The sequence below is a fragment of the Colletotrichum acutatum genome (genome assembly GCF_030867785.1).
Source record: "Colletotrichum acutatum strain CBS 112980 chromosome Unknown BDZ83scaffold_9, whole genome shotgun sequence".
NCBI lineage: Eukaryota > Fungi > Ascomycota > Sordariomycetes > Glomerellales > Glomerellaceae > Colletotrichum > Colletotrichum acutatum.
This window is the reverse complement of record NW_026849003.1, coordinates 393,664-407,829: the sequence shown is the minus strand read 5'-3', so window position 1 is coordinate 407,829 and position 14,166 is coordinate 393,664. Positions and strand designations below refer to the sequence as shown.

The window sequence follows — 14,166 nt, the reverse complement described above, 5'->3', positions numbered from 1 at the left end:
TCCACAAACCTCGCCCCCCGCCGGGCCCCCTCTTCGCCCTCGTTTGTTTGCTTGCTCGCTCCACGGGAGGGACTCGAACCGCATTTCCATTCCCTTCTCTTAAGGGTTTCCCATGCAACAGAAAGGCGAAATTTGCCATACCGTGGCGGGGGGTTCACACCGAAATTCTACAGATATTCCTCTGGTCTGTGTGCTGATATGACTCAAGGGCTATGTAAGCTGCTCAGGCACAACTTCTACATGTCTACGAGACCTTGACGCGATGCGACAAAGCGTAGAGAGATCACATCAATTTTGGGAATAGTTCCCGCGAGGCAACAGATAACTCCGATCTCCATCTCAGACATCTTCTCTTTCTTTCACTTTGTTACCTGCGCCTGCGGAGTACACTCGGTACCAAACTCGAGCTAACACCCGATGCGATCTTGGACGTAACCCAGTCGACTCTCAAGATTCCATGCTTGAAGGTGCGCACTAATAGCTTCCCGAGCTTCTCTCGTCCACATCGTCTCTCCGAGACTAGCTTCTTCCAACCCCGTTTGCCGGGCCCTGCTCCTGTCCCTGGCTCTTTTGGATCTTAAACTTTTCTGTCTCTTCAATACCTTGCTTGCTTTCCCAGCTTGCATGCCAATCAAAGTGGAATCTCTCCAGACAACACTAGTAGTCCCATCCCTCTGGGGACCTACCCATACTCTCGACCGCAAGTAAGAAACAGAAAAACCCAAGCTCCCGGGAAAAAGTCACTCCTCCTTCTGAAGAGCAAGCACATCGCATGGTGGCCCGGGCGACCGACCACTTTCATCAGAGCCAGAGAGAGATACCGGTAAGGTATCCGTAGCTCCAGCGAGAAAGAAAGCTCTGACGCTGCCGCCTTCTTCTCCATATTGTCGGTACCCTTCCGTCTTTGCCACCCGCTACTTTTATTAGCCGTTGCTACCTACCCAAAGCGCAACTGCCAGTGGTTCAGCCTCTCCCAGGGAAAGAAAAGAGAGAGACACACTCCCCAACTCGATCACTGGTCTTGACAACCTACTGAGGATCGACGCTACCGCTTCCGTTTGTGGTTTTCGTCCATTCTGTCCCCTTCCCAAGGTCCTTCTACTTTATCTTGCATTACGCCTTGAATTCGCCGAGGAGGCGTCGAGGAGGAGCAGCAGACAACAAGTCTTCTAGGACTACTGGTTTCCTACACCTCTGTCTCTGCTCCCATTTACCTTACTACCGGTACACCTTGATTCTCGACTATCAACTGCATCACCTCGGAACCTGTGTCACCCCAAGCATCCATTATCTTTTACCATTATTCACCTCTCCCAATACGGTGTGCCCGGTTCCTATACAAATACACCATCTACGCCACGCCCCTATTTCGTATCCCCCACGTTTCCTAGAAGCCATCAGCCGCACCTCTCCGTCACGGGAGGCTTGACAAGCAAACGGCGCCGCCCCGACGCCCGTGACGATGACCTCACCAGCCGCAACGCCGGCCGAAGATACACAACGTCCCTTGGCCGAGTCCATCGCCGCCGCGACCCGATCTGCCCATGCAAAACTTAACAAGATTATCATTGCTCGCCTGCCCTTGGCGATCCCGCCCCGCGCGGCAGATCCCTCACTCTACGCTTCCGGCCTTCTTCACATCACGCCCATCTACGACACCTTCGAGTCACTATGGAAGACCATTGCAGGATCACCACAGCTTCATACACCTAGCGAGACTGCTGATCACTGTAACTTAAACCAAGCTGACCTTACACCGGCCTCGAACGCTGAATCAAACCTACGACACCAACCTGCTCTATGCGAGAGAACTCGCTCGATATTAACGTCGCTGTACCTGCCTGGACTCATGCGTTCTGATCGTCTGCGAGCCGACATTGGTTCCATCACCGGATGGTCACCCGATGTTGTAAATGAGCAACTGGCAGCCATCTCTCAGTCAGGGCGACTTGCCGAGTTTACAAGGCACGTTAGACGCACCATCGAGAAGAAGCCTCACGTCCTTATGGCGTACTCGTACATCTTGTTCATGGCCCTCTTTGCCGGTGGGCGTTTTATCAGAGCCACCCTCGAGTCTGCGGGTTCAGAATTTTGGGAGCAGACGCCGTCACCCATTCCACCCTCAGAGATACCCTGTCAAGAACGTACAAGAGCATCAGACATGGCTATTCATACTACAACACCAGTCGACATGGCACGGGGTGACGGCCGCGGGAAGATGGAAGTCGGCGCAAAACACATGCGTCATTCTCTACCCCTGAGCTTCTTCCACTTTGCGACGCCACTGGACGGTGAGGACCTCAAAAAGGAGTTTAAGAAACGGCTGGCGGAATCCGAGTATCTCCTGACACCCCGCGAGAGGCACGATATCATCCAAGAGGCCGTCTGTATCTTTGACAATATGCTATTCCTCGTTGGCCAGCTGGACAATGTATGCGACACGGACTTGGAGCAGGGTTCTTCCGTCTTGGAATCATGGGCATCATTGGCACCAAGCGGTCGTCTACGCGACAGTGTAGCCATTGCCCGAGACAGGAAGAGGGAAAAGACGGCCTCGAAGAGTTCTGAGGACAGCGAAAAATCTGATTCGTGGCTCTCAAGGCATACAAAGCAGAAGGCATGTGAGGCTCCAAAGTCGCATGCTCTTAGCGACTTGGAAAAACAGCCCCCGGCATGCTGCCCGGCCTCCAAGTCTATGAGATTCGAGCCCAAGCTTGCGGTGCCAAACAGAAAGGGCAAGGGGCAGGCGTTCTCGACAGACGGCGCGGCTAATGCAGCGTCACCTGTAGGAGGCGTGACGTCTAGGCAGGGGCAGCTATCACGCTCTGCCACGTCCTTGATATCTAACATTATCATCGTGGCAGGCTTAGCTGCGATTGTCAGTATACTCTTTCTAGCAAAGAAGACGGTAACAAAGGGCGTGTGATAAAAAGGGAGCGAGAGAAGGCATTGTGACAGAATAGCATGACGACCTCGGCGTTTCGGAGCGTTTTTTGAATCAGGATACCTACCGCATGGGATAGATATACGATACCCCCCTATTGCATTTTCAGGTGTTTTGACTCCTTGTTTTTCCTACGGCATAGCATAGCAGTAGATGGTCTGCAACGGACTTTCAAGACTTTCAAAGGTTAGATAGATGGCTGCCAGACAGCGTATTCCGAACCAAGTCTCCCTCACAGTGGCACGCATGTTTCCCAGTGAACTCAGTGTTGCCTTCTGACATGTCTCATTATGTATAAGGGACTTCCCATCCCGTGAGTGCTATGGTATCTAGAAACCCCCAATCCTGTCCAGTTCAGTGTAATGCAAAGCGATGCGTTGCCACACTATGCTAATCCTCATGCCAAGCCAATCCGAACTCAATCCCCCCGTCTTTTTACTCTTGCCCTCTCATGTTGTAACCCGTCCAAATCAATGCTTTCAAGAAAAAAAAACTCCCAACGCGCCCCGATCCAGATGACTCCTCTCCGCGCATATACAAACCGCACAAAAACGGCCAGACAATGGAGTCGGCCTATCAAACTCTCGTCATGAAGAATCAACAACTCATAACCCTTTGATCGTCTAGAAAACCCCAATCCAGACGCATGCTTTCCCTCTCACCCTTATTTTCTTTTTGCTTTGTTTTTGTTGGGTTTCCGGATCAACACTCAGAGTGCGAGTCGCAGTCCTCGTCCCAGTCGTCCGCGACGTCGGCCCAACCGGCCATATGCCGGTTACCGCCGAATTCGCCTCCGGTGCGCAGGTCCCGCGCGTCGTGACCCTCACCACGGCCGCCGTCGTCGTTGCCCTCTTGCCAGTGGCGCACCATGTAGTCGTCCGAAATGGTCACGAGCTTACCCTCGTTCGACCAGCTAAGGCCCGTCACTTCGCGCCGGTGGCCACGGATGAGGGGCGTGCCGTTGCGAATGATGGGCACCTGGGCTCCGCCAGCGTTGACAGACTTTGCATGGGATGAAGACATGGTTGCGCTTGACGAAGTGGTCATGGTTTCCGTTGCCGGAAGATGGCTCTGCGTGTCCCAGTACTCCCGCATGGCGCGCTCATCGGTGGGAAAGACGACCGCGCACTTATCCGTGCTACCGACGGCGAGAAGCTCGTTGCCGGAAGCCGATATAGGGCGAAGAGCTCCGCGCACGTAGAAGCTCTTAACGTGGAAAAGGTCGTGCTTGAAGCCGTACAAGGGGGCCAAACCCTGCACAGCGGAACCGGCCCTTTGGCGCGGAGGTCGAACGGAGAGTTCGGGGGCATGGCCGAGCATTAGGTGCGAGGTCGAGTATGCGTAGACGGTACTGTCTTTGCACACTGCGTACAGGCGGGCCGCGTCACTGCTCAAGGCGAGAGAAGTAAGGCCGTAGGGCCGCCAGCGATGGGTTGCCGGTTCGGCGGTCACGGCTAGGGGGACGGCCTCTTTGTTGCGCGGGGTTATGTACCGCGTATCCCACAGCTTGATACAAGCATTTGCCTCCGAGGCGGAGAGAAGCAGGTGCTCACGACCTTCCGGCATATACTGCAACGCCGTGACAGACGCCGGTGATGTAACCCCGTGGATCGTACGATCATGAGCATTGTCAAGGGTGTTGGTCGTTCGGGCCCACAGGGGGTTACGGTCTCTATCGCGGTGCACGATACCTTCCGGGCCGCGAGTAGAAAAGGCAGCGGCCGGTGCCATGGAACATCGCAGATCCCAGATCTGGATCTTTCCGTCGCGGTCCGACGTGGCCACAACGTTTCCATTGGCCTGGCCAGGTTGAAATTCAACACGGCGCATCGATTGGAAGTGACCGCCATTCAACTCCACAGCTACCGTCTGCGACATGACGTCGAAGATTTTGCCGGAGCGGTCACCGCACGCACTTGCCAAGCGGAGATCGTCGTTCGAAAAAGCGAGGTCCATAATGGCATTCTCGTGAGCCTGGATGACAATATCAACCTTTGTACGGGGTGCCGCTCCCAAGGGGGTTGTGGTGGTGTCGAAAAAGCGGATGAATCCCTCTTCGTCACCAATTGCCGTCATTGGGGCATCTGCGAGGCTTAGTTTAAGTTCAAGGACTATAATTTGGGGACACTCACTGTGACAACTTGCTAAACTAAAGGGAATGGTATTCGCTTGCGTCAGATGCGCGTTGCACATGTGGACGTCAGTGCTTCGGCTCCAGAAGGATGCCGTACTTGCCCTCGAGTCTATTGATATTAGTCTTAAGCCATCATCTGCCAAAGTGAACAACTCACCAAACGCAGGATACTCGAGATGCTCACGCCCAGGGCGAGGTGTGCTACCCTGCTCCCGGAGCAGCAGTTGAGCACCGAAGCCCCGATTGCGGAGCTTAATCACGGGTTGCGGCCGGTACTCAGGAACAATCTGGGATATGTTAGTCTAGTCAGAGTAGATCTTCGGGAATCAAACATACAGGCTCGTCCTTTGGCTGCAGAGGAAGCTTGGCGAGAGTTTTAACAGCCTTTCCTCTGCCAGAAGCAGGAATACCTGCCCGGTTGCACTTGAAGTAGTCAATCAGCGTAGACCTAGGCCGAAGACCCTCATACCCCGAAGTCGCAAAGTTGTTAGCAGTCAAGGAGCTAAGCCTCCGCGCAAACTCGTCTGGTGTAACTTGAGGTCCTGTCGGAAACGTTCTGCCCAAAACTGCCGTTCGACTAGCCGAGGGCGAGAGTATCTCAGGCGAACCCATGGAGTGATCTCCTGAACGAGCATTCTCATTTTGTTGCAACGCTGATCTCGCGATAGGACTTCGGCCGAGAGGGTAATCTTCCTCCAAGTCCTCCGGTTGAGTCCTCGAACGCTTCGTATTTGAGCCGCGGCTCGACTGTGGCAACTTCATAGGTATAGCGTTGACGACGCTCCGCTTCCGCTTCCTGGGGCCATCTTCGCTACCAAAAGGGGAAAGCACACTGCTGCTGTGATTCGAAGTAGGTGATATCGGTTCGTTGAAGCGGGGGCTGGATCGTGGAGGTGTCGGTTGGACGTTGAGTGCCGGACTGCGTAGCTCGCCGAGGGCTGGTCTTTCCCGAGATATCTGTGAGGGCATCCCGCGAGGGGTGAAGAAACGACGAAACTTCCGGGGCGTCAGGATGGACTTCTTCTTTTCCTTCCGGGACATCCGTGACGGCGGGGAGGAAGGGAGGATGGGAGACGATGCTGGAACGAGGCCATCGCTCGGTGGCGGACTGGCCATGCCGCCGTGATAGACCATGACGCTGGAGGAGGTGGTGGTGATGACGATGGCGATTCGGCTCTAGACTCAATGACTACCTAATAGTATAAGAGAAACAGACAACAGACAGATACGTCTTTGAGAACAGAGGAAGAGAGCGTGGGGGAGGTCTGGCAGGCGGGGTGGTGATGGCCGAGTTTGAGCATTCAAGGTTGAAGCAAGGTATCTAATTGCGGTAGGTAAAGCTCTTGACGTCTTACTTGCCCGATCGAGACTCCCTCTTGACCCTAGCGCAGCTCTCTACGCGACAACGTCGCGGTGCGCGTGGTGAACGCGGAGACCCACCTGAGAATGTTTAATGGAATTGACATTCCATCCGAGGAACCGAGCGCGGGACACCCCACATTGTCATGCGCTAGTGGTATCTCCACGTGATTCTTATCGCTCCCCTGCTGCTCCGCTAAAAAAATTCTGAGAGAAGGGACGTTGCGAAAGTCGAGGCGGCGGGGCGGGTCCGAAATTCGATAATCCTGCAGAGAAGGACGCCCTTTGGTTGCAGAAGAGCTTCCCAACTCTCGCAAGAATTCCTCGTGCATCTCGACTTGGCCTCGCCCTTCAGACAAGATGGCGATCCAGAAGAAGCACGGAAAAGGACGTTTGGATAAGTGGTACAAGCTTGCGAAGGAGAAGGGATACCGCGCCAGAGCAGCGTTCAAGCTGATCCAGCTGAACAAGAAATATGGCTTCTTGGAGAAGAGCAAGGTCGTCGTCGATCTTTGCGCTGCGCCCGGTGTAAGCTCTTCCTCGTGAATGACAACCCACCCGCAAAGTTTTTCTTGCTAACATTTTACAGTCATGGTGTCAAGTTGCAGCGGAAACGTGCCCCGTCGGCGCCCTGATTGTCGGTGTCGATCTGTCGCCCATCAAGCCAATTCCCAAGGTCATCACCTTCCAGAGCGATATTACGACCGAGAAATGTCGAGCCACGATCCGATCGCATCTCAAGACATGGAAGGCAGATTGTGTTCTCCACGATGGTGCGCCCAACGTCGGTACTGCGTGGAACCAGGATTCGTTCAACCAGGCCGAGCTGGTGCTGCAGTCGATGAAGCTTGCGACAGAATTTTTGGCAGAGGGCGGTACCTTTGTCACCAAGGTCTTTCGATCCAAGGATTATAACCCCTTGCTGTGGGTCTTCAACCAGCTCTTCACAAAGGTCGAGGCGACCAAGCCCCCTTCCTCAAGAAACGTGTCTGCCGAAATCTTCGTCGTCTGCAAGGGTTTCAAGGCCCCGAAGCGCATCGATCCCCGATTCCTCGACCCCCGTGCCGTCTTTGCCGAGCTCAAGGACGCGACCCCCAACAACGAGGCCAAGGTGTACAACCCGGAGCAGAAGAAGCGCAAGCGTGAGGGTTACGAGGAGGGTGACTACACACAGCACAAGGTCGTATCGGCGAGCGAATTCATCCAAACGGCCGACCCAATTGCAATTCTCGGTCAAACCAACCAGTTGTCTTTTGACCAGCCGGCCAACGGAGACGTGGCGCTCGCCGCGCTGGACAAGCTCCCTGAGACCACAGACGAGATCCGCAGGAGTTGCGCAGACTTGAAGGTCCTCGGAAGGAAAGAGTTCAAGCAACTGTTGAAATGGCGTCTCAAGGTAAGGGAAATCTTTGGTTTCCCAACCAAGAAGACGACGCAGGAGAAGAAGTCCCTGCAAGATCAGGTGGGCGAGGAGGTCGCAGAGATCGAGTCAATGGACGAGGAGCTGCGGATTCAACAGGAGCTGGAGGCGCTCAAGAACAAGGACGACTCCAAGAAGAAGAAGGAGAGGAGGAAAGAGAACGAGAAGAAGCAAAAGGACATTGTGCGCATGCAGATGAACATGACAGCGCCAATGGATATTGGTATGGAGCAGGCCGGTCCCCTCGGTCCGGACGCCATGTTCGCATTGAAGACAGCCGACAAGGCCGGCGGCATCAACAGGATCGCCCGCGGCAAGATGGCGCTTCTCAAGGAGAGTGAGAAGAAATCCAAGGAGGCTGAAGCCGGTATCGTGTACTCAGACTCCGAGAGCGACCCGGAGGAGGACCGCCTCGAGCGCGAGCTGGACGGCATGTACGACAGCTTCAAGGAGCGCAAGGCGGCAGCCGATGCCAAGTGGCGCGCCAAGCGAGCTCGCGAGGAGCACGGGGACGGCGAGTGGGAGGGCGTGTCGGGCGGCGAACAGAGCGACAGCGATGAGGACATGGAAATGGACTCTGACAGCTCCGACGATGACGAGGACGAAAACGATGACGAGAGCGGAAAACCCCTGGTGACGGACCTGGACAACACAGCCGAGAACGGCAACTTGTCGAAGCGCGCATCGGCTTTCTTCGGGCAAGATATCTTCAAGGATATCGATATGGGAGATGTTGACGATGAGGACTGGGGCGTCGATGACAAGCCTGCTGAGGAGGAGCCGAAATCGAAAAAAGCCAAGACAGAAAAGGAGGACAAGAAGAAGGCAAAGGAAGAAAAGGCCAAGGTAGCTGAGGAAAAGCAGAAGGCAAAGGACGAGAAGAAGAAGAAGGCCAAGGAGGCGAAGCAGAAGGCTGCCGACGGCTTCGGCTCAGATTCCGAGAGCGAAGACGACGCCGGCTTCGAGGTTGTCAAGAACCAAGAGGAAGACTGGGAGAACCAGGAGAAGAGACGGCCGGACGGCAGACTCGGTAAGTCAAGCTACCCACCTCTGGAGCTACTGTCCAACGCCTCGGAGAGAATTTATACTGACAAACCACCAGACATCGACATCATCACAGCCGAGGCCATGACGCTCGCCCACCAGCTCGCGACGGGCGAAAAGACCAAACAGGACCTCATGGACGACGGCTTCAACAAGTGGGCCCTCAAGGACCGCGACGGCCTCCCCGACTGGTTCATCGACGACGAGACGAAGCACGACAAGCAGCAGAAGCCCATCACCAAGGCCGCCGCGGCCGCCATCCGCGAGAAGCTGCGCGCCTACAACGCGCGGCCCATCAAAAAGGTGCGCGAAGCCAAGGCGCGCAAGAAGTTCAAGACGGCGCAGCGCCTCGAGAAGCTCAAGAAGAAGTCGGACTCGCTCGCCAACGAGGAGGGCATGACGGAGAAGGAAAAGGCAGAGAGCATCGCCAAGCTCATGGCCAAGGCTGGCAAGGTCAAGAGGAGACCCAAGCCTACTCTTATTATTGCCAGGGGTGAGTTTTCTCTTTTTCCCTTCCTCTATCAAAAGTATCGTACATTTTCCCATTTGCTAACCACTCGTATAGGTGCCAACCGTGGTATCCAGGGTCGTCCCAAGGGCGTCAAGGGCCGTTACACAATTGTGGATTCGAGAATGAAGAAGGACCTGAGGGCGCAAAAGAGGCTAGCCAAGAAGAAGAAATAGACGTTGACGTCGGTAGACTGCCGACCTTATCATCCCGTGATGATGTTTCAATTTTGTTTGTCAAAATAAAGCATGGCTGGAAAATCAGGCGCATTAATGTGTTAATGGAAAAAAAGCTCACGGCGGATCTGCGTATGTGTGTAAAAAGTCTTGGCATGAATGTGCATCATCGTACGTCTTTTTTGTGCATTATCGTATCGTTAAGAAATAGGAAAAAGTCGTTAAAATGGGGGAAAAAAAAAAGACACGAGATCACCATGGCTGAATGACGTTGCCCCCCGACCGCCATTGTACGCGCGCCTCTATCCAAAGGAGGAAGGGAATCATGAGAATATGCCGCCGCCGGAAAAAAGCAAAACAAAAGTCTGGTACCGAGCACCACATGCTGCATATCCTACAGCAGCTTGAATGAGATCTTGACAAGTAAGGCGGAAGGATGCGAACGCCACCCTCTTCTTTCTCCCGGAAACCGTTTGCTCTCTCGCCTCTCGACATCGTACAGCTCTTCCTGCGCCTGCATGTGTATTCGTACCGCCGTTTGTAGAACCGAAGGGGGAAGGGGGGGGAAAAAACGCCGAATGCTGTCCTGCGAAATGCAAAATGCCTCCTCCTCTTTTGCCGCCGCCGCCATTCTAAGCGTAAAAGCGTGAAGTGACTTTGGCCTGGATTCTAGTCGTCCTCCTGCTTGATCCTCACTTCCTGGTCCTGGTCCTGGTCTGGTGCCCGTGGACCCAACATCCAATCTTGCATGGCGAGCCACTCACTCCATTGAGTTTCCGCACTCTGGATTTCCTTTTCGGTGACATTCGATAAAGGCCGGAGGAAGGGGACCTGCTGCTCGCCGTCCATGTCGTAGTGCGACTTCACCTTGAGCCAGGTATCGCTCTTGGCGGCAAACATGTAGTTGCGGCGCTCAGCTTCGTGCATTGGGCCGATGCCGCCGACCCAATCGTCACCGAAGAAGCCGTGTAACACGGCGGGATAATCGAAACCGGTCGCCACCAAGCGCCGAATGTACGGCGTCAGCGTTGCATGCGTAGAAGACGGCAATTGGGCGTTGATTGGCATCTTGCCGGCGGCTCGAGCCGTGGACGGGGTCGAGGGCCCGGGTCCGGCGGGGGAGTTGGGACCGGTGTGTTTGGAGGACAATACCGGGTTGTGGGCCTTTTGAAACGGGAGTTGAATGTTGACAAAAGCTGCCACAGCCTGAATGGGCCCGCTGTACTGGGCATGATCCAAGAAATAGCGGAGGCATGATTGGAACTTCGGATACCATTCAAAGATGTCGAATTGGGACTCTTGGAACGGCTGAAAAGGGGGCCCGTTGAGCGGAGGAGCACTCTGGTGACCGGCGAAGGCATGGCCTACCTGTGCATACTCAAAGCCTGAGGCTGCGGATGAGCCGCTCGAGTGGTGGTATGCCATGAGTCCTCGGCAGGAGGAAGAAAGGCTGCTGCGAGAGCAGGCGCCTTATCCGGAATTGGCCCTCGTCGTCGGCGATGACGGCGAATTGGGTGCTGCAGGCCGCGTTCTGGCGGTACCAGACACTGATAGAACCAGAGAGTGGCAGGCGGTAGCCGGAGAAAAGGACGGCAACGACTCTTGCGCGACGGGAGCAGAGCGGAGAGGGCGAGTAAGAGAGCTTCAGAGGGAAAGGACAACAGGGCAGCCGGACGATGCAACCTCGTACGTGATTGTGTCTAATAACACGGCGTCCGACGAGGTTGCAAGATTTGGTTGCGATGTTGTGTCTTCTGTGTCTTCTGTCTCAGGGTCGACTCGGAGGTTGGCAGAGAATTTGAAAGAAGGTCGGTTGGAGGCACAGATCTGACGCTGATCAGGCAAGGAAGACATGCGGGACGGGGAGGAGAGGGAGGAGCAGGACCACATGCGGAGCCAGACCTGCATGGAGATGGAGTCGGAGAAGCAATGACAGCACCCAACGGAATAAGGGTTCTCGGTCCAGGGCTTGTCAGAGCACGGGATATGACGAGCGAAAGAAACGTCGACGATGGAACGTGGGACGGGACGCCGGCCGACTTTAATATACTCTGGACAGTGTGCAAGAAGTTTGCGTGTATCCGTACGAGGGGAGGGGTGGAGGGGAGGAGAGGAAAAAATTATGTACGAGCGAGTGAAATGGTCTCTTGTTTTTCTTTCCCTTGCCTTGCCTTTCTCTTTTTAAGGTGGTGCTTGACGCTGAGGAAAATGGACGGGGCACCCACCCCGTAGAATAAGGTACATGATAGGAAAGGAAGGGTAGCAGAGAGAAAGAAAGGGAAAAGGGACAAAAAAAAAAAGTATGGCGACGAAGCGGAATGAGGTGGTCGGAGGGTAAGGTACATGCTAGGTGCAGCAGGGGCAGAGCCGAGGAGAGGGTACCTACATCAAAATGTGACATGGCTACCTACCGCAACTTGGGTCGAGATCGCGTCTGCACCCACGGCACACCAATCCGGTGAAGCAGGAGAGGAGGAGGAGGAGCAGTAGGCACACACACACACACACATACATACATGCGTGCATACAAGGGGGGAAAGAGGAGGGACGGGGCGGAAACAAGCAAAAGGCGGCGGTGGTCGTTGTGGTCCAGGTCAGGTCAGGTCAGGTCGTTATGTATTTTCGGTCCGGGCATGGCATGTACCTCTACCTGTTTGTCTACTTGCCCGTCCACCGCCCACTCGGGCCTATGGGTATTATGGGTGCGTGATCCGGGAGAACTTGAGCGTGTGGAAGACGTGTGAGGTCAACTGCCTCAGGTAGGACGGAATGAAAATAGGTAGGCGGGATGACAGCCCAGAACAGGAGAAGAAGAAAGTACCTGCGAATTGGCAGCAAGGTAGGCACGGTAGCCCGGTAGTTAGGCAATCCGGTAGGTTTGGGGATAGGTAGCGCGTAGCCATCCCGTTGATAGCGTAGCTAGATAAGTGGGAATGGGGCTAGGAAGTCGAGTAGTGTGTGAGAGGCGTGTGATGTTGGTTGGCGCGGCGCAGGCGCAGGCACAGGCACAGGCACCGGTATGGCTTCGTGTGGTGTTGGTGGTGGTGGTGGTGGTGGTTGTCGCCGTGGTTGTGGTTGTATGTAGTTGCATCTGCATACACCTCACCTTACCTCACCTCCAGGAACTTCCTTCAATGTGTGGGCGATGGAATGTTTCGCCAGGGAGGTGTGGGAGCACCGACCAGAAGACTGGATGAGGGAGGAGACGGAGAGGCGGGACGAGCCCGGAGGCGTTTGGGTAAGGTATTTGTGGGGTGATTGGTCCGTGTCGACGCTTTTCAGGGTCTGCTCTGCCCTTCTGCGCCTGCGTAAGCGTCTGCTTCTGCTTCTGCGTCTCCGTGACAGTGTGGAACTAGTGTTTGCGCCGGCTTGTCCGTCGTCCTCGCCGCCGTCGGAAGAGAAGGGTGGCACGGATGATGGCGAGTGGAGATGCTAGGTGGTATCCGCACATAGGTAAAGGCGGCTGGCGGAAGGAAATGGGGCCTTCCATCTCGTTCTCGGCCACCAACCTAACTCTGTTAAAAGTCATGAATGGGGGCAGAATGGAAGAAGGAGAGACATGACTGAACGAGACATGACTGAACGAGAGACCATAGACAAGATGGCAGGGAATTCCGATCGAGGGGCGGGAAACCAGAAATATCGACAAATGTCTTCCACAGTGGTCTCACACAATGAGTGTTCGCACCTGTATCCGTAGAACAAGAAGCTGGAGAATGGTCGCTGGGGCATCTTGGTAAGGTCTTGCGAGGAAACGGGCACACGTTTATCGAAATTGGGTAACTGTATCCGTACCCGTACAGTTCTCAACCCGAGCAACCCCGGGCGGAAATGATGGATCATGGTAACCCCAGCCATGGATATTACTGATTGTGCGGATACTCCGTAGCGAAATTCCCATCATTCTGTTATGAATCCCATGCCGGATCTGGGATAATCTAGGTAGTCAGTAACTGTAACCTTTCTTCGAACAAGGAGACAACGCTCACTTGAACTTTATCGTCGTCGACACGAGGAAACAGGAGGGTTGTGAGGAAGCAGACGCAGAGCAGGGGTGCCAAGGCTAAGCACTTCAGCCGGAGTTAAGGCCGGGAGAGAGATCATTGGACGAAGCGTTCCGTGAGGCGGGATGAGATGAAGGGTGGGATCCCTGGCAGTTGCCAGTACGGCGCATCTGTTAGCTGAAGCCTAGCCGAAAATCACTTGGTCAAAAAGATGAGGAAGAAGATACTTGATGCATAGCTGCTGGCCTTCCCTTGAGTTAGGTAGTTTAACCTAAGGTAGGTAACTTGGACAGGTTAGGTTTTCCTACCTTACCATATATTGAGGTAATCGACGTCAGAAAGGGGCGTGAAATGAGCGAAGGTGCCGCCGACCTTGCCTTCCTTTCCTAAGGTACCTTATGTGCCTACCTACCTACCTTCCTTACCGATACTGCGTACCGTATCTAGGTAGTGCCTCCAGCAACACCATCCCCCGGTCGGACCAACAAGCCCGGGCCACCCATTCCATCTCAGTACGTAGCTCATCTAGCCCTAGGTACCTAGGTATACGTACCCATGAACCAGCTGCGCAAGGTTC

At 54.7% G+C, this 14,166-nt stretch overlaps 4 protein-coding genes across 4 annotated transcripts; 2 read left to right on the top strand and 2 right to left on the bottom strand.

Annotated features, from left to right (window-relative positions):
* Window positions 1–1,462: 1,462 nt before the first annotated feature.
* Window positions 1,463–2,926, top strand: BDZ83DRAFT_567553 (uncharacterized protein; the record flags this gene model as incomplete). The annotated part of the gene is made up of 1 exon (XM_060503968.1): window positions 1,463–2,926. The coding sequence occupies one exon, from the start codon at window positions 1,463–1,465 to the stop codon at window positions 2,924–2,926; it is 1,464 nt and encodes a 487-aa protein (XP_060369986.1).
* A 258-nt stretch (window positions 2,927–3,184) lies between these two features.
* Window positions 3,185–6,642, bottom strand: BDZ83DRAFT_604040 (WD domain-containing protein). Its single transcript, XM_060507259.1, has 4 exons — window positions 5,415–6,642; window positions 5,236–5,365; window positions 5,077–5,187; window positions 3,185–5,028 (listed from the first exon to the last, which is right to left on the bottom strand). Exons 1-4 carry the CDS (start codon window positions 6,210–6,212, stop codon window positions 3,647–3,649), a joined length of 2,421 nt encoding a protein of 806 aa, XP_060369985.1. The 5' UTR covers window positions 6,213–6,642; the 3' UTR covers window positions 3,185–3,646.
* Window positions 6,643–6,797: 155 nt separating this feature from the next.
* On the top strand, window positions 6,798–9,585 carry BDZ83DRAFT_567446 (Spb1 domain-containing protein; the record flags this gene model as incomplete). The annotated part of the gene is made up of 4 exons (XM_060503956.1): window positions 6,798–6,965; window positions 7,027–8,887; window positions 8,960–9,394; window positions 9,467–9,585. 4 exons carry the CDS (start codon window positions 6,798–6,800, stop codon window positions 9,583–9,585), a joined length of 2,583 nt encoding a protein of 860 aa, XP_060369984.1.
* A 669-nt stretch (window positions 9,586–10,254) lies between these two features.
* Window positions 10,255–11,010, bottom strand: BDZ83DRAFT_647484 (uncharacterized protein; the record flags this gene model as incomplete). Its single annotated transcript, XM_060510082.1, has 1 exon — window positions 10,255–11,010. The coding sequence occupies one exon, from the start codon at window positions 11,008–11,010 to the stop codon at window positions 10,255–10,257; it is 756 nt and encodes a 251-aa protein (XP_060369983.1).
* Between the last annotated feature and the right edge of the window lie 3,156 nt (window positions 11,011–14,166).

Coding starts and splice junctions, on each gene's coding strand:
- BDZ83DRAFT_604040 (XM_060507259.1), bottom strand. CDS start 6,212: ATGGTCTATCACGGCGGCATGGCCAGTCCGCCACCGAGCGATGGCCTC. Junction 5,366..5,414: donor TGCAGCCAAAGGACGAGCCT/GTATGTTTGATT, acceptor AACATATCCCAG/ATTGTTCCTGAGTACCGGCC. Junction 5,029..5,076: donor TAGTTTAGCAAGTTGTCACA/GTGAGTGTCCCC, acceptor TAAGCCTCGCAG/ATGCCCCAATGACGGCAATT.